At 41.9% G+C, this 21797-nt stretch overlaps 3 protein-coding genes across 5 annotated transcripts; 2 read left to right on the forward strand and 1 right to left on the reverse strand.

The window, feature by feature from the left end:
- Positions 1-311: 311 nt before the first annotated feature.
- On the reverse strand, positions 312-2639 carry elp5 (elongator acetyltransferase complex subunit 5). The gene is made up of 8 exons (XM_068588002.1): positions 2293-2639; positions 2131-2191; positions 1928-2008; positions 1554-1765; positions 1080-1255; positions 902-997; positions 695-795; positions 312-578 (listed from the first exon to the last, which is right to left on the reverse strand). The coding sequence occupies exons 1-8, from the start codon at positions 2345-2347 to the stop codon at positions 470-472; spliced, it is 891 nt and encodes a 296-aa protein (XP_068444103.1). The 5' UTR covers positions 2348-2639; the 3' UTR covers positions 312-469.
- A 134-nt stretch (positions 2640-2773) lies between these two features.
- On the forward strand, positions 2774-7429 carry phf23b (PHD finger protein 23b). Its single transcript, XM_068588001.1, has 5 exons — positions 2774-3333; positions 4591-4622; positions 4704-4796; positions 4904-5519; positions 5676-7429. Exons 1-5 carry the CDS (start codon positions 3306-3308, stop codon positions 5867-5869), a joined length of 963 nt encoding a protein of 320 aa, XP_068444102.1. The 5' UTR covers positions 2774-3305; the 3' UTR covers positions 5870-7429.
- Positions 7430-11930: 4501 nt separating this feature from the next.
- On the forward strand, positions 11931-20766 carry LOC137792490 (phospholipid scramblase 2-like). Of its 3 annotated transcripts, none has more exons than XM_068588206.1 (9): positions 11931-11998; positions 12543-12757; positions 13687-13773; positions 15993-16303; positions 16991-17033; positions 17180-17400; positions 18806-18967; positions 19192-19353; positions 19479-20766. In XM_068588206.1, exons 3-9 carry the CDS (start codon positions 13761-13763, stop codon positions 19536-19538), a joined length of 972 nt encoding a protein of 323 aa, XP_068444307.1. In that variant the 5' UTR covers positions 11931-11998; positions 12543-12757; positions 13687-13760; the 3' UTR covers positions 19539-20766. The 3 variants fall into 3 exon arrangements, with proteins under 3 accessions (XP_068444307.1, XP_068444308.1, XP_068444309.1); XM_068588207.1 differs by having other exon boundaries at positions 11956-12018; XM_068588208.1 differs by lacking the exons at positions 11931-11998; positions 12543-12757 and adding an exon at positions 12373-12480.
- Positions 20767-21797: the final 1031 nt, after the last annotated feature.

Raw genomic sequence — 21797 nt, forward strand, 5'->3', positions numbered from 1 at the left:
TCACAAATATACTATCATTCATGTAGAAAAAGGTCTGACTCAATGTAAGATTATTATGGTTGCGAGATTTTTAGACACTCTGTAAAGGGGAAAAGCATCCCGCAATTATATTTTAAATAGTCAGAGAAAAATGTAAGTGTTGCGTAACAGAATGTATGTTTGACTTTCTTATCACTTAAATAATATTGTGACCATGTTCATATTTTTTTGGAAAACCACTGGCACAAATCCCAGTAAAAAGAGTCAGTTGGATATATAAAAATAACAAGTTAAACAATAACTTTAGAAAACACCTTTGGATAAAACCATTTTATAAACAGCATACAGATTTCTTACAGAAATATTTTACATTATGTTATATCTTCAAAATGCCAAGATATAGCCGCAAGTATTTCAATCTTTACGACTGAAAACGACCCGGTCTCTAGAATACATGACATGACATGAGGATCCTCTGCTGTGCCGAAGCCTACACATCAAGATCATCGTCAGGGTCCTCCTGGTCATAGTCATCGTTGGCGTCCGGCTCGTACAGAATTCGTCCTGAACCTGTGCTTGAGTGGAGCAGAGCTTTTTTCCTGTAAAAGAAAAAGGAGGCTGTGTTTTCAAAAACAATTACAAAACACATGTAGTGCAATCACTGTGAAAAGAAATGACAGTTGAGCATTCTGACAATTGTAGGAACGTTTCTTACTTCTCTTTGCTGAAGACAAAGGGCAGTGCAAGTTTCTGTTTGGCCTCACGCTCTGTATTCGATAGTCGAAGGTTGAAGGTCAAGTTGGCTGTTGGGTCCGTCTATAGAAATAGAAAAAGAACACTTTTAAGTCCTGCCATATCTGAGTCCTATCTTTTATCCTATTGATCCATTTATGGTTTGAAGGAAGCATGCATTATATTAAACCTCCTGTTCCTCAGGGTCAGCCTTTTTGTGTCCAAGTTGGCTGGACTTGCTCTGTACTATGACTGTTTGATCGGATTGGATGCTGAAAATCTCCTCCTAAGGACCAAAAAAATAGTTATCAACAATTGTTAACAGTGACGGAACTAAAAATTGTCATCCCAAAGGAAACACTGCTTACGTCTTGCACAACTTTCCCCGATTTTGAGCGCTTTGTTATCTTTGCCACAGCTTCGTCTCCCTTCATCCCAGGTGCTACAGTGATGACCGAAGTGGCCAAGTTGCATACACTTCCCACAGTACCCCTCTGATGCAAATCCACATGGAGCAGAGCCATAATAGCTCTGACAGCCCCCCCTGATGAAAACACAGAAAAAGACCCTTAAATAGAGTAACAACTGCTTGGTCCCAGAGTTCCACTTCATTCTAATACAAGTCCGCCTTGAAAGTAGTTTATTTCACAAAAGCCTCGTGAGTTTCTTTTGCTAAATATTTGAATTTCCTTAATTTCTCTTAATTGATATGCAAAGAATACTTTGAAATGACTCTTACAGCCTGGATGTCGTACCTTCCTTCATTCAGTAACAATACAAACAAACTTGTGACATCATGCTGACGGACCTTTTAAGAACACGTTATAGTGATGATTTATCACCTTTTCGAAGTTGCTGAAGAGTCTTGCAGACAGCAGGAGCGCTGACGTGTCTCAATATCCATGAGAGCGAGTCAATCACTAAGGTAGCTGGTTTGGAGTGGGACGTTTGCTTGACCAGGCGTGTAAGTTCCTCCAAACAAAACTGGTGAACTGTAAAAGCTGGTTGATCAGTCCAGCCAAGGGGGTCTGTATAGGCATCGTGAAAGTGTAGCCTGAAATGGCAAAAACAGATGATTAGCAGTCAAACTTCAATTTACAAAGCTACACAAAGAAGATTTTGCTCACATTGCAAAAAGTATAACCTGTGAACCTTGCATTTTGCAAACCAACGTCAAAGAAGATGGACTAATTATTTCAGCACTAATCGTCATTACCTCTGAACAGGTGATCCTTTCAATCCATCTTTCAGCTCTTCCTCACTGACCTCAAAGCCAAGGACATGGACGGCTTCCTCCCTAAAACATAGTTTTGTTCAATTATTTCTGTTGATATTGAGAAAAATACTTAACTTTAATGAGCATTCATACTTGATAGTACATTCACAACCAAACTGTCACACATACATTTCTTTAAATACCTGTTTAATGCAGCATTGATGAAGCTCTTCAAGAGATGTCTACCAGAATAACTAGCAGAATCTAACGATGCAAGTATAAATCACAAGGCTTTACTGTATGCTGTTGATGCGGTTCACATTATAGTTCGTACATTTAGATAATACCACATTTAAAGCACTTACCTTGAATTACGAGAAACCCTCCACCATCGGTGCCTTGCAATAGTTCAGTCAACATTGTACTCGGTACACTGTCTAATGTTCGTGAATCGTAAAGGTCCAGCTAGCTTCAACTAGTTAGCATGCCTCTAATTTTCAACCTATTTAAACGTGGATACCATAATACAAAATAAAACCACGAGCTCAGGAATTAAACCGAAGAAGAACGACATCTCTCAAAGTTCAGGCTGTCAAGCGCCAAAGCCCCAGAAGCTAATATTTCCCTGAAAATAACGCGAAATGTCAAAAGTAAGTCCAACATGTTTCGCTGGACAGCCTGGTAAGAGTCTACCGTTTCAAAAACATCGCATCCCAGAGTTCCCCTTGGTGTGTTATTGATCATATGTGGGAAATGTAGTTAATCGACACCTTATGATCGGGTGAATGACTTGCACAAGGAACTCCTTTACCCAGCATTCCCTGCGCGATACACTGCGCTGGAAGCCTCAAGAGGTTTCTGCCGCGCACGGAGAAGACCGTGCGGAATAAAGTCAAAACTCCAGTCGTTTTGTGTGCGAAGATACGAAAAAAAAACTTCATCGGAGAAGTTCGCGTTACGGACCTACATCAAGACAAATCCAAGGATTTATTTTACGATTCTGCTCCACTTTAATCCAGAAGGTTATATAAATGTAGTGCCGAAGGAAAGCGAGCTCGTTAAGCGACAGAGGAATTAGTATTTTGTCGGCTAATAACGTTAGTAAGCGACAGTTCAGAGGCGGTTTGCTTGTGGTACGTTAACGTGTGCTGCTGTAACGGATCCCCGGGGAGGGAATCTAGCAACTTCGACCCACGGTGTAGTATTTGTGAGGACGAGTGTCTCCGTGTCTTCTGCACCCTTGGCTTGTTGCTGCTGAAGTTCCCCGGCGGTAAGGTGCAGCCACGCCGGGGGAAGCACAGCGCGACGGCCGCTACTCTCCGGCTAGCTCGCCTGCTGCTTCTGTTTCTTGGATCGGGGCCTTGTCGGTGAGGCGACAATGCTTGACATAATGTCGGAGCACCAAGGTATGTATCTCCGCTACAATCCCGCGGGCTGTTACACAAACTGTCCCTACGGGACGGGAATCTGTCCTCTGTTGAAATGTGTGTTGTATTTCTCCGACATTAAGATGAGGCTGTCCTCCCGTAAGTTGGTGTCCCTCCGTTGGTGTTACGTTTGGTTGTGTGCGCTGTATCAATAACACACCAACTTGTGTTTATCGCCGAAATGCCATGAAAGTTGTGATAAAGTGAAGTGTGTAGCAGCAGTAGTAGTAGTTTTACGATCAAAGCAGTTGACTTGCTAATGTAAACGTATGTCACGCACAGTTGTGTTAGCTCGTTAACGCGCCGATCCATCTTGCTTAACGTTCACAGTAAGAAGCAGGACACACAACCCCGTCACAGGCAACACTCTCGACCCCTTCGGCTTTTAGATACATTGCATCGCCTGTCAGCCACGAAAAACACTGTTTTTGCACGAGTTTTAACCGATTAAACGTGACACCTGGCTAGCCCCAAGCTAACGTTGCTAATAAGCCTCCCACTTCCATTTCCAGACAGCCAGCGTGACGAGCTAGCTGCTCGAGAGGCTGCTTGGTGGCTCAAGTTAACTCTCATCAGGGTGACCCAATGGCAATTTAGAGTTTAAATGCAACTCGTTAAGTATATTTGGCGTTAAGAAACTCGCGCTGGTCGCGACCCTGATTGCGTTTGTCTCTCAACTTGCGTTAGCTTTTCCTCCAGGAGTCGGCTAACGTTAGCCGGTAGCATCTTTAGACAATACAACATGACTTGTTTAAAACTGAGCTGTCTGAGCGACCCAGTTTACAAAAGCAAGCATCACATTAGGCGTTGATGTTAAATCGGCGAACAGTTATTTGTGGTTAATGCTGAGAGATCCAGACTTTGCGTGAAGTTGCGTGATGCTGATCAAGTGACACCGGTTGCGGTTGTTGGCAGACCGAGTGAAGGAGCGTTACTGTCCGAGGACATGGCTGCTTACTTTCTGCTCAAACTGTTACCAGAGACATCTGTCAGTCAGTTTAACGCCCCTAAACAAACGCGACTTTTTTTTAACGCGCTCATCATCACCAATAACCCCGATTTAAGTTATTGAGCTGTGGTAGCAAGCTACGCTAGCGGTAGTCCACACGCGCCTCAACGCACCCCGAGGCAACCGAGCGCTTGGTTATGCTGTGTCCAAGCTGTTTTTGTGAAAATAACAAGTGCATCCAGACTGTTTCTCGTGTGACTTACAGCATTGTTTTTCTTCTCCACTAGATTCATTGTTAACGTGCAAAACGGAACCGTTGGTGAGTACTTTGCAATGTTGTTTTTCATGAGATTTTTGTTGATGGAGTTTTTTTGTAATTTAAGGCATTTGCTTTTTGTAGCCCCCAGAGCGGAAAAAGAGGACAGTTGAGGACTTCAACAAGTTCTGCAGTTTTGTCCTGGCATATGCTGGTTACATCCCCAGTCCAAAAGAGGTAAGCTGCTCTCAATGTTACCGTGGATATTAGAAAGTACTCTTACTGCCTGCCTTGCATGGGTTGTTAAGGAATACTAAAACACTTTTTTTCTTGTCGGATTGCAGGAAAGTTCATGGTCCCCGACATCATCCAGCTCTGCACACAGTTCAGGGTTGTCTGCGGATGGAGGCGGTGGAGGCAGCAGCTCCACCGGCAACACATGGGCAGATGGAAGCTCCGACATCCACACCATCCACACGTTTGTTCGTAAAGCTCGAGCGAATAAGGGCAAAAGTATTCGCCGCATGCACTCTGAAAGCACTCTGCTGGACAAGATGCGCCTTAAAGACTCCCTGTACGAGAGCCAGGCCAGCTCGAAGGCCGAGCGCAAGAAAGACAAAAAGCTGAAAAAGCTTTCGCTGGGTTCCGGCTTGACGGCGGCAGACAGCGGCAGTAGTGAAGGCGAGAAAAGGGCCCGCATCAAACGCAGCAAAAACTCTAAACAGCCAAAGCCTAAGAAGCTTAAAAGTTCCACAGCTCAAAGTGAGACAGACTCTGAGGCTCAACATACACACACAGAGGTACGACCCGCCAGAGAGGAGCTGACGGAACACGGGGGCTCCACCCCGAGCATGCAGGGGCTGGGGAAGATGCAGCCAGATGAGTCCATGAGGGAAGCTGAGATGAGCTCCAGTGAGGGCGAGACCTGGATCGCCGATGAAGACATTATGGTGGAGTCAGGTACAACAAATGTTTTTATCCTTTTGGAAATAACTGTATTCATATCATATTTGGCCTGCATAATCTCTCATAATCAAATGTTTAATTTCAAGACAAACCTGTTTTGTTTTTTTTACCAGCTATAACATGTCATAACTCTGTTCTCTGTCAACACAGGGGATGATTCATGGGACTTGATCACCTGTTACTGTGGGAAGCCATTCGCAGGACGGCCAATGATCGAGTGCAACCAGTGCGGCATATGGGTGCACTTGTCGTGTGCAAAGATCAAGAAGTCCAACGTTCCAGACATCTTTTACTGCCACAAGTGCAGGGACTTGCGGCGGTCTGGAAACAAAAAAGACCCCTAGACCCGAAGAGGATGGGAGGGACGAGGAGCACCCACCCTGTTTTTGCTGTCCTCTTGACACTTGTTTGTTTTCTTTGATGCCTACAGCCAAAACAGCCTAAATTATCACGTGGACGGCAACTGTATTGTCAGTTTGTAGGATTTCTTTTGACAATCACAACCATTCTTATTTATCCCTCACGGTTTCTTTTATGTTTCTTCTTCCTTTTTTTGTGGCTACTGTGAAGAACTGGACAGAAGGCAACAGTAACAATGGAGACTCATTTATTTGTGACTAATTAATTGCTTCATTAATTGGCTTTATTGTTGTATACTGTGCTGGTGATGTGCACATAAACTTTTACATTTAATCTCATATCCACTAAAAGGTGCATTTTGAGTTGTAAATGATTTCTTGAGGGTATTGACAAATCAGTGACAATTTCTCTTAAGTATCCCAAGAAGTACAATTTTCCGTTTGATAGACATTTCCTTTCAACTTCCAATCAATGCGAGTTTTACACATTGGCAAAATTTGTAGCGTAAGAGATGGAAAAAGTCCCCCCTGTTATTTGCCACAAAGTAGGTCATAATGTCGGATGAGGAGCTCATTTTTTATTTTTGATCGTATTTTGACGATTTATTTTCGAGTTTGCATTTTTGTTTTGGTTGTCAGTGATGATCACTGAACTTTAACATATAGAGATTTCACTCTCCTAGAAAAAGTGGTCTTTAAATTCATAGAATCTGTCAACATTTATTCATTTATTTTTTTGCATCTGCAATTGTATCTAAATTGCTACGTTTCAAATTGCACACAGACAAGTCTTGCGGCAGTGCACTTTTTAAATATAACCCCAAATACCATCCCTCTGCATATATGGCTGGTATTTGGGACATGATGGGCTTCGGCTGATTTAAACCTGTACTTGGCATGTAGCTGTGTACTTTCATGATTGAGCGCTTAATGTTTCTTCCTGTCTGGCTTGTTAATCAATGATAGCCATTTACCATGAACAACATTTACATTGAAAGCTGTTTAATTTTGATGTTTCTGTTTCATGTGTGGTTTTAGTTTTTCATGTTTTAAAAACTCATCTGACGTGAGGGCGTAATGTTGCTGGAAGACGAATGGTTTGGCAGTGCGTTACAAGATCAGTAGCTCTGAGGCTCGTTTATGAATGGTTGTAAAAAAAAATGTTTTTCTGTTTCATGTAATTGTTTATTTCTTAGCTTTCTGAGAAGCGGGATTAGGGATGCGCCCGCATCAGAGAATGGACATAAGATTGTCTCACATCGAGAACAAAGTTGTAGTGTACAGAAAATAAGTTGACGCCGCGTAGGTTGTGGCGTTTGTTTATGTTGTTTGGTTTTACCATGTGCTTTTTTCTTTTGTTGGTGGGAGAGTCTTGTTCTCCAGTAGCAGTTGCACTCTCTCTACAACTTCAATTCTGTGTACATATCCTGTTCTTTGACAACTGTACATATGTGAAAGTGAAGAGAGAAAATACCCAAGCAAAATCTATATTTTCTGCAGTCTGATATTGTTTTCTTTAATTGTAGCTTGAAAAATAAAAGTCTTTGGGAACATAGTGGTGGTATATTGAATAATTTGTATTGAAAGAACACATACATTTAAAACGGTCATTTTACAACATTTAATTAGATGTTGTGCACACAGCAGTGTTTGTCATGTTTGCATCTTCAACCACAAGAGGGAGCCGGACGACAAGCATGTCCCTCGTTGGTGTGGCAGTGAGTTAATAAAGCAATAAATACGTAATAAGAAATACAAAGTTCACTCATTGTTTGGCACTGAAAAAATAGCAGGAGATCAATTGTTGAAGTTGTTTCATTCCTTGTGTTCTTCTGAGGAGATGACGGGTTCAACCTGTAACAAACGTACAAGTGATCAGTTTTACTTACAACTATCAAAGATATTTCTATTGTCATATCCACAGATGACAGACAGTTACACCATTCAATGAAAAGCTTATTTAGTTATATCCTCCTTACACACAGTATTACAACAACAAAAAAAACATTGCTATAAATGCTAATAGTAGAAAATATAGAAGCAAGCTAATGCCATGGAAAACGTAGTCATGTCATGCCAGTAGAACGTTGTGTTCATGCAAATAACATGAAATATAAGAGATTGCAGAGGGAAATAGACCGGGACATACAAGACTATATTGAAATTGTAACATTTAACTACTGATATAGATCAATGAACAGTTTTCTCTTGTAACTCACTTTTCGGTTTCGAAAACTGGACATTTGAAAGCTGCTGAGGGAGTCCAGAGGAGCCACCTTCCTCCTGTAGACACAGCCGTCCAAACCACTGAATTAATGTGACGTGCAGTGACTGACAATGAACCATTTATACTTTTCAATCATAACATACAATCACTTGCTAGTACACATCCCCAAAACAATGTTGAACTTTCCACTTAACCTATTCTTTAAACTTCACAAAAGAAGAAAATACATGAATTACAGGAGGCAGAAATTAGAAATGTCATCACATAAATCACTAAACGTCAAATGAAGAAGTTCTGATTCGATCATACATTTAAACGATTTATAGACATACAAGTAATTTAAATAACTTATATTGTGAATGAAATACATTTCCAATTGGTTTGTTCATTACACAAGCAATAGTTTGTGTTGCATTCATTTCAGTATAGGTTTCTCCCATTTTCTCCTCACCTATTTTCATGGGCTTTACGGTGGTTCTGGTTCTGGCTCTGTCTCTTCCTTTGGGGTGGAAGGTGCTCTGTTGGGGTGAGGAATGTCTCTGAATGAGTGGGGCGCGTGTCCACATCCCTGCCCATCTCCCCATCGTCACCCACAGAGAGGTCGCCCTGGTCTGAACCATCATGCAGGTGGGAGAAGAGCTCCTGGTCCGGCCAGTTCACTTCCTGTGGATCACATTATGAATAGACTGCATAAGATTCCATGCTTGCAGGTACTTGAGTTGTCCAAATGGAGACAAAAATGTTGCAGGTAAAGGTTTATTACCCTTTTGTCTCTGAATCTGCCCTGCAGCACAGCAGAAGACGTCTCCTCTGTCAACATGTAAAGAGCCAGGAAAGGTAGCACACATGTGGAGCAAAGCATCTGCACGGAGTAAAACAGCCAGAGTCAGAAACAGTAACGAACACACAAGCAAATGCATGTCAAAAGAAACATCAAGCTCACCTTAAATCTTTTGTTTTCTCTGTGGAGTTCTGTCCTCAAAGTTAATGGTGCAGGTCTGTGTCTTATGAGCTGTTGACCTGTGTGGAGGGTATTTGTAGCCATGCATCTATGGGTGGGTTTATATGATGGGACTGGCATCAGTGGCTGTTTAGGCTAAGGGTGTGTGTGTGTGTGTGTGTGTGTGTGTGTGTGTGTGTGTGTGTGTGTGTGTGTGTGTGTGTGTGTGTGTATTCACTTCAGACATGCCAATTACGCCTTGCCGCCTGGCATTGTCATTAGTCTCCAAGTCTCTTTGAAGAGATTTACATTCCTCAACACACGTACATTCAGATACATATACCACGCCTATTGTGAGGGCCGTTGTGAGGGGAGATGAGGTCATCATTGACCATGTAGCTGTAGCCTTGTTCCCTAAAGAAAAACATGTCAGATCATCCTCTGGACTAAATTATTACTCTAATATTAACTCTGTAACCTTGAATAATTCATTTTTCTCTCTCAACTAATTAACAACAATATAACTAAAACAGTTAATAGTCCAAAGTTAATTACCAGTCAAACTTGACTAACCACTTTATTCAAAACTCTTGCATTAACATAATGTGTTTGGGTTTGAAGGAGAAGCCCAGAGACAGTGAGATCAGAGATAGTGGGCCTACCAGGACCCCAGTGTGTGCGGTAATCATGGAAACCGGGTTCGCCTGACTTCACCGGCCGATTGCCACCCAATCCAGAGACCACACACAACTCTCTCCAGCCGCCTGCCTGCTGCCTGTCTCCAGAAAACAAAACAGAGAGGAGACAGTGCAGCAGGGACGGATGGAGAGATTGGCAGGCTGAAGGGCGATGCACATTCGGACACGTTTTCACTCTTCCTCTTTTCCCGCCCTGTCCTAATTATTTCTATTCTGGGACAACGATGCCCACCAAACATAGAGCTAGTGCTGATAGATCAGGCGTATATAAATAAACCAAGACAAGGCTGGCAGCATGTCAGCAGGGGCAGAGGCCAGATAGACTGCACTGATTACCTCCATTATCAGGGACAGGCCTCATTAGTAGCTTCTTGCTGGGTGTGTGTGTGTGTGTGTGTGTGTGTGTGTGTGTGTGTGTGTGTGTGTGTGTGTGTGTGTGTGTGGGTGTGTGTGTGTGTGTGTGTGTGTGAGAGAGAGAGGGTTGTATTATTACAATACAGGACTAAATGTCCTACTGAAGATGTAAACTGAAGGATAAGCCTTCAAAATGGGGACATTGGGATGTGGTTAGGTAAAGGTAAATGTTAGAGTTAAGCTAATTGGATGTCGGGACAACTTAGCATAAGTTTTCTCAAATTAATTTCAGGTCTCTCGTCAAAGCATTCCATACAGTATTTGATTTAATTCAAAAGTATACTATATCTAAATATAAAGTGTGCCATTTTCAACATTGTACTTTGTGTATTTAAGGCATGCAAAGGGTTTAGGGGATGTGTGACATTTTGGGAGTTATGTTTATTTGCTTTAATGCAGAGCGTTAATTGAGAAGATTGAAACCGCTCTCTACAATGTCTGGAGGGTGAATATGAAACTTTACAAAGGTAACACAATTCACCAGCACCTCATCAGCTTACTCATAACCGTTAAAAATCAAAGTGTACAAAGAGAGAGAAGAATTGTGGTTTATTGGGCGTTATGTGCCGGGTCCTGAACAGTGACTTTCTTTTTGTTAAGCTAAAATAACTGTCTGCTTGCTGTAGCTTCATATTTAATGTACAAACATGAGAGAGGTATTGGTTTTCTCATCTGTCAGCAAGAAATGCAATAAGCAATGGCAAACTATTCATCTAACTATACTTGTATACACTTTCTTAAGTTGTTATATAGTTTTATCATACTTTAAAAAAAAACAAGTATGCACACCTTTTATGTGTTTAAATAGTGCATTCATTGTGAGGTGTAAACGCCAGCTGTTTAAGCTGGCGTTTGTTTAAGTACCTACGACCTGTTTTTAATCTATTTTTACTTGTTTTTAGTTGTTTTTATGTGTTTTTTAAATTTGTTTTTATGTGTTTTTTAAATTTGTTTTTATTTGTTTTTATTGTGTTTTGGCTGCTCCATTAATTAATGTGTTTTGCCGTGTGTTTTTTTTCACTGTACAGCACTTTGTGACCTCTTTTGTCTGTGAAATGTGCTCTATTAAATACAATTATTGTTATTATTATAAAGGTCCTCAAGACTAGTAGAGTAACATTAAAGTGTGCTTCATCCCCTGTGTGTGTGTCTGTGTGTGTGTGTGTGTGTGTGTGTGTGTTTAAAATCTCATACCCCGCCCTGGGCCTGTGCCCTATAAGTATCAGGCATTGCAACGGGTGCCAAATATAGACTCAACAAAGATCGCTCCCTCTGCAAATGCTAGCAACCTTAGAAACAACTACCATGGGACAAAAATGTAAATCATAAACAAAACATTTGGGAGATGGAGTTTGTTCAGAAATGTAAATTCAGCCATTTGTGTTTGTGGTGTTCACAGACAGACGCATGAACTGAACAAAAGGGATTTTATAAGGTCACTGGTGATAAACTAGGAAATAAATAGCAGGCGTTTTGACTTACCATAGCAGGAAAAACACAGATGTGATGAATAGCATTAACAATGTCAGCCAGCATGTACTACTGAAATGCATAAAACATTTGCGGGCATGTTATTAGCTGTGTTCGAAACCAGAAACTATACCTAAATATATTTACTCAGGTAATAAATACAAAAGTGCACTGAAATAAATAAAATACATTATAAACTTATAACATGAAATAGGCAAACGTTAAATCAATTTATTTGTACAATATTTAGTGTCCTTTGGGCTTTGTTTTGGTCTCCAACCACTTCTGAGAATAAACGTCTAGCTAACGTTAGGTCTTTAAGCTAGTTTGCTGCTAGCATACATTTTTTACTTTCTTCATATTAAGTAAGTTAGCCAGGCAAGTTGTAAGTATACATTGGGTTTATATGTTTTTAAGTTGTGGGTTGAATTTAAAAATCAAATACAGCAGGCTAAATTTGCTAAAAAGCTTCGGTGAGTCTTGGTTTATAACTAGTGCTAACTGTTAGTCTAAAGTCACAAGCCAACTTAATCACTTTCACATTCCCCATATTCATTTGACTTTGCGTTAATATTATTATATTAGTCTTAATTTAGTCGTATGCCCTTTAAATAGTTTAAATTAGATACAGGTTTGAGTATAGTGTAGTTTGTTCAGTTTCATTTAATTTTAGTATACAGTATAACTAACATTAGCTCATCACTGAGGTACTGACGCCCTCTGGCGGCCATTGTTAGGACACCAGCCCGGGTTTCGCTCCCTCGGCTGCTGCACTGATAGCAATGTTCCAGATCCATGTGTGACAGCCAACCGATGCGATAACAAGCAGAAACCTTGCGAAATAAAGGTACGTCATCGTTTCCACTGTCTGCCAACTCCATGTTTATCGTTGTTTTAAAATGTGTGCAGAACACGGAAGCCCTCATAAAGGTCTTTCATGAGTCCGTGAGGGGAGGAGATCGTTTGTGTTGATGGGAGGGACGAGCAACAGAGCAGCGACGATACACAGGTCGGGAAGAAAAAAGCGGCTCCTTGGCTCAGCTCGTGGACCATTTTACCCCCTACACTACTTCTTAATTTGTCTTCACTGTTGGGACCCGAGAAGAAAACTAGTTTCCAGGGAGGTGAGATTCCTGCGTCATTTCCACGTTTTATCAAGTTGTTACCAGATGTCGTGTGTGTGTGTGTGTGTGTGTGTGCGTACGTGTGTGTGTGTGCGGCAGAGATAATGCTCCAGTCAGAGGAGAGAGCTGTGTATGTACACGTTAGCTCATGTGGTGAAAAAACCCCACTTCCATTTGTCAAATAGGCTGGATACTTTATAAGGTTGGCTTCAAATTGATGCATCCGCACATACAGTTTAATCTCGGAATAATAGTGATGGTAGAAAAAAAAATAAAGCATGTCGGGCAGCAGAGGTTCCAGTGGAAAAAATGTATGACCTCAGACTCTTGTCTCTGCTAGAACTTGGCACACCCACAGTGTTTTATTTTTCATGGTAGCTATTTGATGTTTTCTTAAGTTTCCACTGTATGACAGACTGGACAATGGTTCCCCAAATGCGAATGTTTACTATAATGCAAATAACACCGAATCTACTCTGCTCCTACACAGTTTCAGTCTCTTGGCCAATTACAAAACAAAACTCGTGATGTTGACAGGCTCAAAGTAAAAGCCACTGCACTTTCCATCTGTTGTTAAGTTTTTGGAGAATGTGATTGAGTCTGTATCTTCAGATGGATGTCTGGGATTCCTAATGGGGACTGAGGTTGTGGAGGCTTTGACTAAACTAATTGTGATCCAGGACATGATGAACTGTGTGTCGTTTTGGTTTCTCACACTGCAGACAGAAACCCAACACGAACCTTTAAACCACTGTGGTGTGTGGGCAAACAATACACGCGATTACAGGAAAATAGAAGTCACTCAATGTGATCGTGTAACTGATCTGAGGCTAAATGTTGTCAGACTGCTCTTTTTCCATTGTCACTTGTTCTCTGTCCAAACCCTTCCCTTTTGTTTCACCCCCTCTCACGTCCCTTCCTTTATGTAGTGTCCTGGAAGTGGACTGGGAAGAGCGACCGCCTGATACTCCATCCTCAAAACAAGTCCATCCAGCCGCTCGCCATGTCTGCTCCTGGTAAGCCTAACGAGGAAAGTGGAGAAAATAACTTCAGTTCTTTCAGATTTCCATCTTCAATTTGACTTTAAAAAGACATTGAAAAGAATTAAGAGCTCTGATGGTGAGTATTTCATCTGATATTTGATAACGTCGTAATTGAGTTGCTTCAACACTTCCTCATTGGCTTCTTCCATTATGTAATATTTAGCTGCCATTGTGGAAATGATTTGGCTCTTGAATCTCAAAGTTTCCATTAGACATTCCTGATTGCTGAGCCTCCTTGTGAAGTGAATAGACACCTTGTCCAGCCCCTAGATGGCATCTATGGAGAAACCTTATAACCCCCCCCCCCCCGGTTTGGTGAAATTTGAGAGAAATTCACAGAGTGTTTACATGAAACTTGAGGTGAAAACACTTCCTCCCTCTGGATGGAAAGGAGCATTTTAGGAAGTGAAAGGTGCCGTTGTAGGGACATGTCAGTCTGTGTGAATACTCTTCCTGTGAATACTCTTGTTTTAAATTGGGCTTTTGTTTCCTGCAAGCTGAGAAAGGAATGTGGAAAGAGGTGGAGCAACGACAAGCCTAAAAAAGTCACAGATCACATTACTCGCGTACTCTTTCTGAACTTCAGAAGCTTGATAGAAAGTCTCTCTCATTGTAATCCATATTTGTTTTGGGATTTAACACAACCATAACCACAAGCGAGAAATCTCTCCTATATGAGACGGTCTAATGACCTCTAAACCAGTTTAACTGGTGGCCAGTGTGCTGTCCTGCCACACCAACTAAACCAGTTTGGTCAGCAGTGAAACATAGTTGTGTACAAAAGTGCACACACCAACAAGTGTCATGTGCAGAGGGAACACACACTAAATAAACACATGGCACACGCCCACATCTGGAGAAAGAAAACACATCTCTACAAGGTATGTTTTGTTCAAACTAATGCTCACACCTCAAATAGATTCAATTTACATTCATCTAAAACAGAAGATTCTCCCATTTTAGATTCCGTTTTTTGCCTAAAAAGGGACTCAAAACTTCCGTATTATGCTCCTAACGGATAAGAATACAACTCACAAGAATGGCGCTAATACAAAAAAAAGTCTTTGCACACTCGTAGGCAGGTTGTTCAGCCTGATGTTACAGGGGACAAATCATTGACCAACATCATAAAGACACCAGGTGACTCATACCAGGTGCCACTATATTGCCATGCAGTTCTCTTTCACACCCATTTCCTTAAGATCTGCATTTCAGCTCTGTTCTTTGTGCTCCACCGATCATTTGAGGCTCTTTTAACCTGCGTGTGAAGGACTGTGTGTTGAGTGAGTAATTCAGTATTCATCTCATTGCTTCAGACTCTCTTGAACCAAACTTGGTCACCATTAGATTTTTAAAAACATGTATAGAAGACGCTTGTGTTATTAGCAGGTGTTGAAGGGCGGACCCCTTAAACATCTGACAAAGCATCAGGAACAAATGTATGTTATCATGTTTAAATCAATACTTTCTTATTATGAGACTTTTTTTCTGGTCAGATAAGAGTATGCAGTTTAATTAATTACTGTTTTTAGGCCAAATAAAGACTATTATCAGACCATTGTACTGTTCAAAAAGCTCTTTAAACAGCGTATTTTCCATGAAACATGACGGAAAACAAGAGAAGACCACCAGGGCTTTCACTGTGACGCATGGCCCAGTATCTGCTATATATTTCCTCCCTTGTAAGTTCTTCCAATCTGCTCTGTGGCTCTGGTAATAAGTAGCTTATTGGCTCTGCAGTCCCAGCAGCGAAAAGCAGGATGATCCACAGTAACGCACACTGAGGAGCACAGAGCAGCTGCTATCGGACATAAACAGATCAGGACCTGAATGTTTGTCTCTGCATTATCATTTTGTTGTTTTATCTTCTTATTGGAGACATTTGATCCTGATTCCTGAGATAAAATCTTGAAAACAGAAGGAAGCTTCATGTTTTTTTAATGCTTGTATCGTGTTTTTATGTATGCACCTTTTTTATTATTAGACAGGTTTTTATCATGGTTCTTTGTTTGAGTTGAATTATGTTATTAAAAACTATATTCATTTAAAAAAAGAAGTGTTTCCATGGCTATAGTTAACCTTGATTGCTTGTTGCCTGTAGAAACTTGTGGAGTCTTTTGTAATGACCAGCCTTATTCAATTTCAGTCGCATAAAAGAACAGAGCTGTACATGTTGATGTTTCCCCCCCCAGGCTACCCAGGTTACCCCAGCCCTCACAGCAACACCCCCTACCCCATGGTTCAGACCGGCGGCCACCCTGTGGCCCCCTATCCAGCTCCTCAAGGCGCGTACGGAGACCCCGGTCAAGTCCCTCCAGTGGGCTTCAACATGGGCTACAATCAAGGGCAACCTCCTGTCATGTATCAGCCCGGAGCCGTCGGCCCAGGTCCAGTTCCAGCACCGGAGTACGGCGCCCCCCATGGGGGGATCTCGCACGCTCAGGTCGGGGCTGCGGCCTCGGTTCCTGTCGGGGTCCCACCGGGGCTGGAGTACCTCGCCCAGGTAGGAAAAAGAAATCACATGAAGATCTTCACAGCCCATGAACTCTGGTGATGCGGCTCCACCCGGTTTTCTTTTTGTCGATCGACATATTTATGTCTTTTATCTTGAACTGAGATGGATTATTCAAGCGCCACTGATTCACATCTGGAATTTGTTCCCTTGCTGTGTCTTGAGCGAGCAGTTTGCTGCTAATGACACTGTGACTCCTAAAAATGAATGATCTCAAGCGCCACTTCTCTCGAGGGTGTACTGTGTGGCACCCTAACAGCTACTGTAGTTGGACGCGTACTGGTCAAGACGGCCGTCGTTCACATGTTTACTTTTTAATAAAACCATCACATGTGAGAAAAAAAACATAGACAAAAGATTCATGCCACGACAATGGAATGTCAGTTAGTTCATTAATCAGTCTTTATTTTGCTCATTTGTGAATCAGTAGTTACTTTTATTCAAATAGAGTTCAGACAAAGATGCAGCAAATAACTCGTGGTGTCCTCTGACATAAAAGGAGCATCATTTTTAAATGCAGAAGTGGAGTTTAGAGGAAGATTCAGTTGCTTTACCTGTCAATCAAGTGATACGATCCCTTCACGGTTCCATCTTTTCCTCTTGTTTCAGGAGGAATAAGACTTTCAGACTTCAGGCTGGATATATTTCCCAGTGTTAAACTTCCTCTTGTGCTTTTAGATTGACCAGATCCTGATCCATCAAAAAGTGGAACTCCTCGAGGGTAAGACCTGTTACACGTTCACGGCATTTTTCTCAGGCTTTGGCGCACCAGTGAGCTTTAAACCTCCCAACATAAATCATACATTCTTTGCTTATCTACACTTCGTTATTCATCATTTCCACCCTGCTTTCCTTCCTCCCGCCCAGCATTCATTGGGTTCGAGACCAACAACCAGTACGAGATAAAGAACAGCCTCGGCCAAAAGATCTACAAGGCCAAAGAGAAGAACGACTGCTGCACCCGGAACTGCTGCGGCTCGCTGCGCAGCTTCGACATGAAGATCAAGGACACCATGGACAGGGAGGTCATCCGTCTCATCCGGCCTCTACGCTGCGTCTCCTGCTGGTTTCCCTGCTGCCTGCAAGAGGTGTGTGTCTGTGTGTGTGTGTCAAACACAGTTTTAATATCCTTGCATTACATTGATTTACCACACCAAGATTAATATTGAGCCAATTCAATGGTTCATTCAGCCCTTAAACTTCAGGATAAGCACTTTGATAGCGTGTGCCATTATTAATGTTGTTAATATTTAACCGTAGTGATTGTCTGAAGAGTTTGTGATGGAGAATAATTAACTTTTATCTGCTGAAGGGGTTGATTCATATTTCAGCTCACTGGTTGAACATCTAATCAGGACGCCTCCCATTAGAGGTGAGACGGCTGATACTGGATGATGGATGAATGGTTGAGACATAACAATAATCATCTTTGAGGTGCTCAACAACCAGGGGGAATATCCTCACCCTTGTAAAGCCCTAGTTCTTTTATTACATTACATTTAGCTGACGCTTTTATCCAAAGTGACTTACAACAAGTGCATTCAACTGTGAGTCCAAACTCAGAACAACAATAATCAGGAAAGTACAAACTACAAAGTGCTATCAGTAAGAGACGTTTAAGTGCTTTAAGTTCTTGGTCTTATTTGTCCAGGTTTTGAGATATCTGTCTCTGAGATTTCTTCCGCCACTTCAAAATAATGTTTATTTGTGATGAACATTTCATTTAGGAAGATTCAGCAGCAACGTGTCTTTCCAGAAACAACGTCACTTACAATGTTACTCTGGATAGTGAGTCATAACGAAACCATAAGTATGTTCTATGAAACAAATGCTCCTTAGGAAAATGTAAATTAAACTTAAAACTATGTGCATGTTACGATAGCACTAAAGTATGCCAAAAACAGCCCTTTACAAAAAAAAAGAAGAGGATTCTGAAGTGGTTATTTCAGCTCAGCCTGAAAGCAGCTAATGGCACCAATGAAACCTATTTGGTCCTATAAGCTTAAACATCTGCCGCCTTACAGATTATATTTAGCGGGTCTCTTTCCTCCCTTTCGCCTTGTGTTACTGATGAGTCGCAGAGAGGCGCTCCCATGTCTTTGTGCAGCAGTCTGCTCAGGCAGGGGTTTGTTAAGACCATGAATGGCTCTTTGTCCGGCCAAACTATCTCCTAGACTCCCCCGATGCTCTGCCATCCTCCACCTCCTGAGAACGCTCTCTTTCTCTGTTTAATCACATTCTGCAGTTCTGTTTACCGGCCAGGCAGGAGCCATGTGAGATGCATTACCTTTTGTTATGCGGGGGCCACAATGGAGCCGTCAGAGGTTCAATTATCATCCCCGCTGTCCCGTGTCACACATGGGACATGCTAACCGTGATGTTTTATTTAAAGCTGTCCGTCCGTGTCCAGAGCAGATTTGAAGCTCTCTGGGAAAACCTTCCAGTCTTGTAGCACGTTAGTATGCGTATATAATTATGAATGTGACCTTCCAGATGGAGGTCCAGTCACCGCCGGGCACCACCATAGGCTACGTCAAACAGGACTGGCACCCTTGCCTGCCAAATTTTTCCATCCAGGGAGCCAACAAGGAAACCTTACTGAAACTGGAGGGGCCCTGCTTTGCCTGCAACTGCTGTGGAGACGTCAACTTTGAGGTGAGGTCAGAGGATTGTGGCGTTAGAAGAAGGTAGATACTGCTCTCATTTCAGCCAGACTTTATGCTATGCTAAGCTAAGCTGCTGCTTTGTATTTATCCTACAGACATGACAGCCTCGTTTCAATTAACGGTCCCAAACCGAGTTTGACATTTTCTGGAAACACCTCAACATGATCAGATCGCAGTCCAGTATACGTAATCAAACATCCTATTACTCTGCAGTTGAAGGCCAAAGACGGTGACCAACCCATCGGTCGCATCAGCAAGCAGTGGAGCGGCCTTTTGAAGGAAGTCTTCACAGACACGGACAACTTCGGCATCCAGTTCCCGCTAGACTTGGACGTGAAGATGAAAGCCGTGCTCATGGGAGCCTGCTTCCTCATAGTAAGACCACATTCTTTTGAATTACAACATTTTTTTGTTGTTGTTGTTGTTGTTGTATACTTCACTGGCTGCCTCGCTCTCGAAAGGTGACAAATTAATTTCCCTTCTGTGACGCCACTTTGCAGGATTTCATGTTCTTCGAGAAGGTCGGCGAGGCCAACCAGCGCAGCACGGTGTTTTCATAACGGAGAACAAAAGGAGGAGGAAACAACAGCATGAGAGAAAGTGCCAGTTATGCATTCATTGTTCATGTAATTAACAAAAAAGAAAAGAAATTCTTCACCAGATTCCAGCCAAAATGGTGCTAATACTAGGTTCATTTTTACACACGGACCAAATTCACCTCATGACCTCTTGATTCCAGATGCCTGCCATGAATTGTTTTATAAAAATCTTTACAAACTCGGTGACTGATACCGGCGCCGCGTTGCCAATGTTGCCTTACACTTACACTCCAAACAGCCTGTAGTTTGATCTATTTTATGTGGGTGAACGTTACCGTCGTATGAGATTTAATTCCCGCCAAAGTGAACTATACTCCCTCGATGTCTTTTTTAGGGCCCACCTATAGAAATAGAAGTGTTTGATTGTGTTTTACACAAGAACAACATTTCATATTGATGATGTAGGTTTGTCTCTTACTATCGCATTCTTACTCATGTTTTATGAAGAAATCACACCATGACTGGTGTAAGTGTAACACCGTCGTGGCTGTAGAGGCTGTGTTTATCGCTGTTATTGATGTGGGCGGATGCTTTGTGTCTTGTGATAATTAATGTTAATAAAAGCTAAACTAAGGTTGTTTGCACGGTAGACATTCGACCTGCAGGACAACGTTTAGCTCAAAGCACTAAAAACGGCCTCACAGAGCTGCTCGCGTGGCTCTTATAAATTAACAAAAGTGTTGCTCTGAACATGTGCCAGTGTAATGACATGGGAGCGAGAGATAGTGTATTCTGTTAAAGGACTGGTAAGAAAATGAAAAGCAGAAGTTGAGGTCAACATCAGTTAGTGGCGGGCAAAAGGAAACATGTTGACTTTCTGTCATTTCTTTTGTGTCGCAGGAAGAGACCCGAATGTGAACTCGTGAAATATGGTCTGTGGTTAATTGTTGCGCTTTGGATTGGATTCAAAGAAAAATGTCAGGTTTATGTTTTGCAAATGCACGGATGGGCTTTTGAAAGCAACTCTGTGCTCAGCATTTCATGTATTGCAATTATTTGTTCATTGTGTGTCAGTTTGATGATAACCCAAGACACTTGCTTTTTATTTAAATCTATGTATGCAGCAAGCAGGATCTGTTGCATCTGTTTCCTGTGTGTATCAAAACTATTTTGTTTGTTTTTTTCTTAATTTTTACAGAATACAAAATAAAACACACTGTACTTCATAATAAAACAAATGCAATATGAAGCCATAGTTGTTATGTTTTCTGTGTTGTGGAGACTTTGGGAAGGCCTGGGGAAACCTAGAGTCTAAATGTGGAACATCTGGTTTCACTTGGAAAAAATGATCTGTGCTTCAGAGGGAAATCAACAACATCAGCCAAAGTTTAGTTCAACTACAATGCTGCTCTTTGGTTACTGGGTAACTTTCTCAACACAGCTTGCACTTGTAAAGCTGTAAAGACTTCAGCCTTGCCCTACTTCAGATGCAACAAAAGGAGAGAAAAAAAGCATCCACCCAAGTCACATTGACTATCAAACTGCTCCATCCTCTGGAAAAATGTGGGAAATACACGCAAGTATTTATGGGAGTGTGTCTGTACATGTCTATCCGTGGGTCAGGGCTCCTGGGAAAAGGCCTCAAACTTGTTAGTCCACCATTGATTTGTAATCCTGTGGTCGTCACAATTTCAGGGTCGATGGAAAGATGAATGCAGCAATGTACCGAGACATTCTCGATGACAACTCTGGACCTCAGACTGGGGCGACGGTTCATCTTCCGACAGGGCAACGACCCGAAGCACACAGCCAAGACGACAAAGGAGTGGCTCCGGGATAACTGTGAATGTCCTTCAGTGGCTGAGCCAGAGCCCTGACTTGAACTCGATTAAATATCTCTGGAGAGATCTGAACATGGCTGTGCACCGACGCTCCCCATCAAACATCAAACTTGATGGAACTTGAGAGGTTCTGCAAAGAATAATGGGAGGAACTGCCTATAAATAGGTTCGCTGAGCGTGCAGCATCTTACGCAAGAGGACTTAAGGCTGTATTTGCTGCTAATGGTGCTTCAACAAAGTATTGAGCAAAGGCTGTGAATAATTTATTTTTAATAGATTTGACAAAACCTTTTTCACTTTGTCATTATTGGGTGTTGTGTGTAGAATATTGAGGGAAAAAATGAATCTAAATCCCTTTTGGAATAAGGCTGTAACATAAAGAAATGCAGAAAAAGTGAAGCGGTGTGAATACTTTCCGGATGCACTGCACAGACACTTC

Source organism: Clinocottus analis, unplaced genomic scaffold, assembly GCF_023055335.1.
Source record: "Clinocottus analis isolate CAN_PGR_092001 unplaced genomic scaffold, fCliAna1.0.p SCAF_21, whole genome shotgun sequence".
In the NCBI taxonomy this organism is placed as follows: domain Eukaryota; kingdom Metazoa; phylum Chordata; class Actinopteri; order Perciformes; family Cottidae; genus Clinocottus; species Clinocottus analis.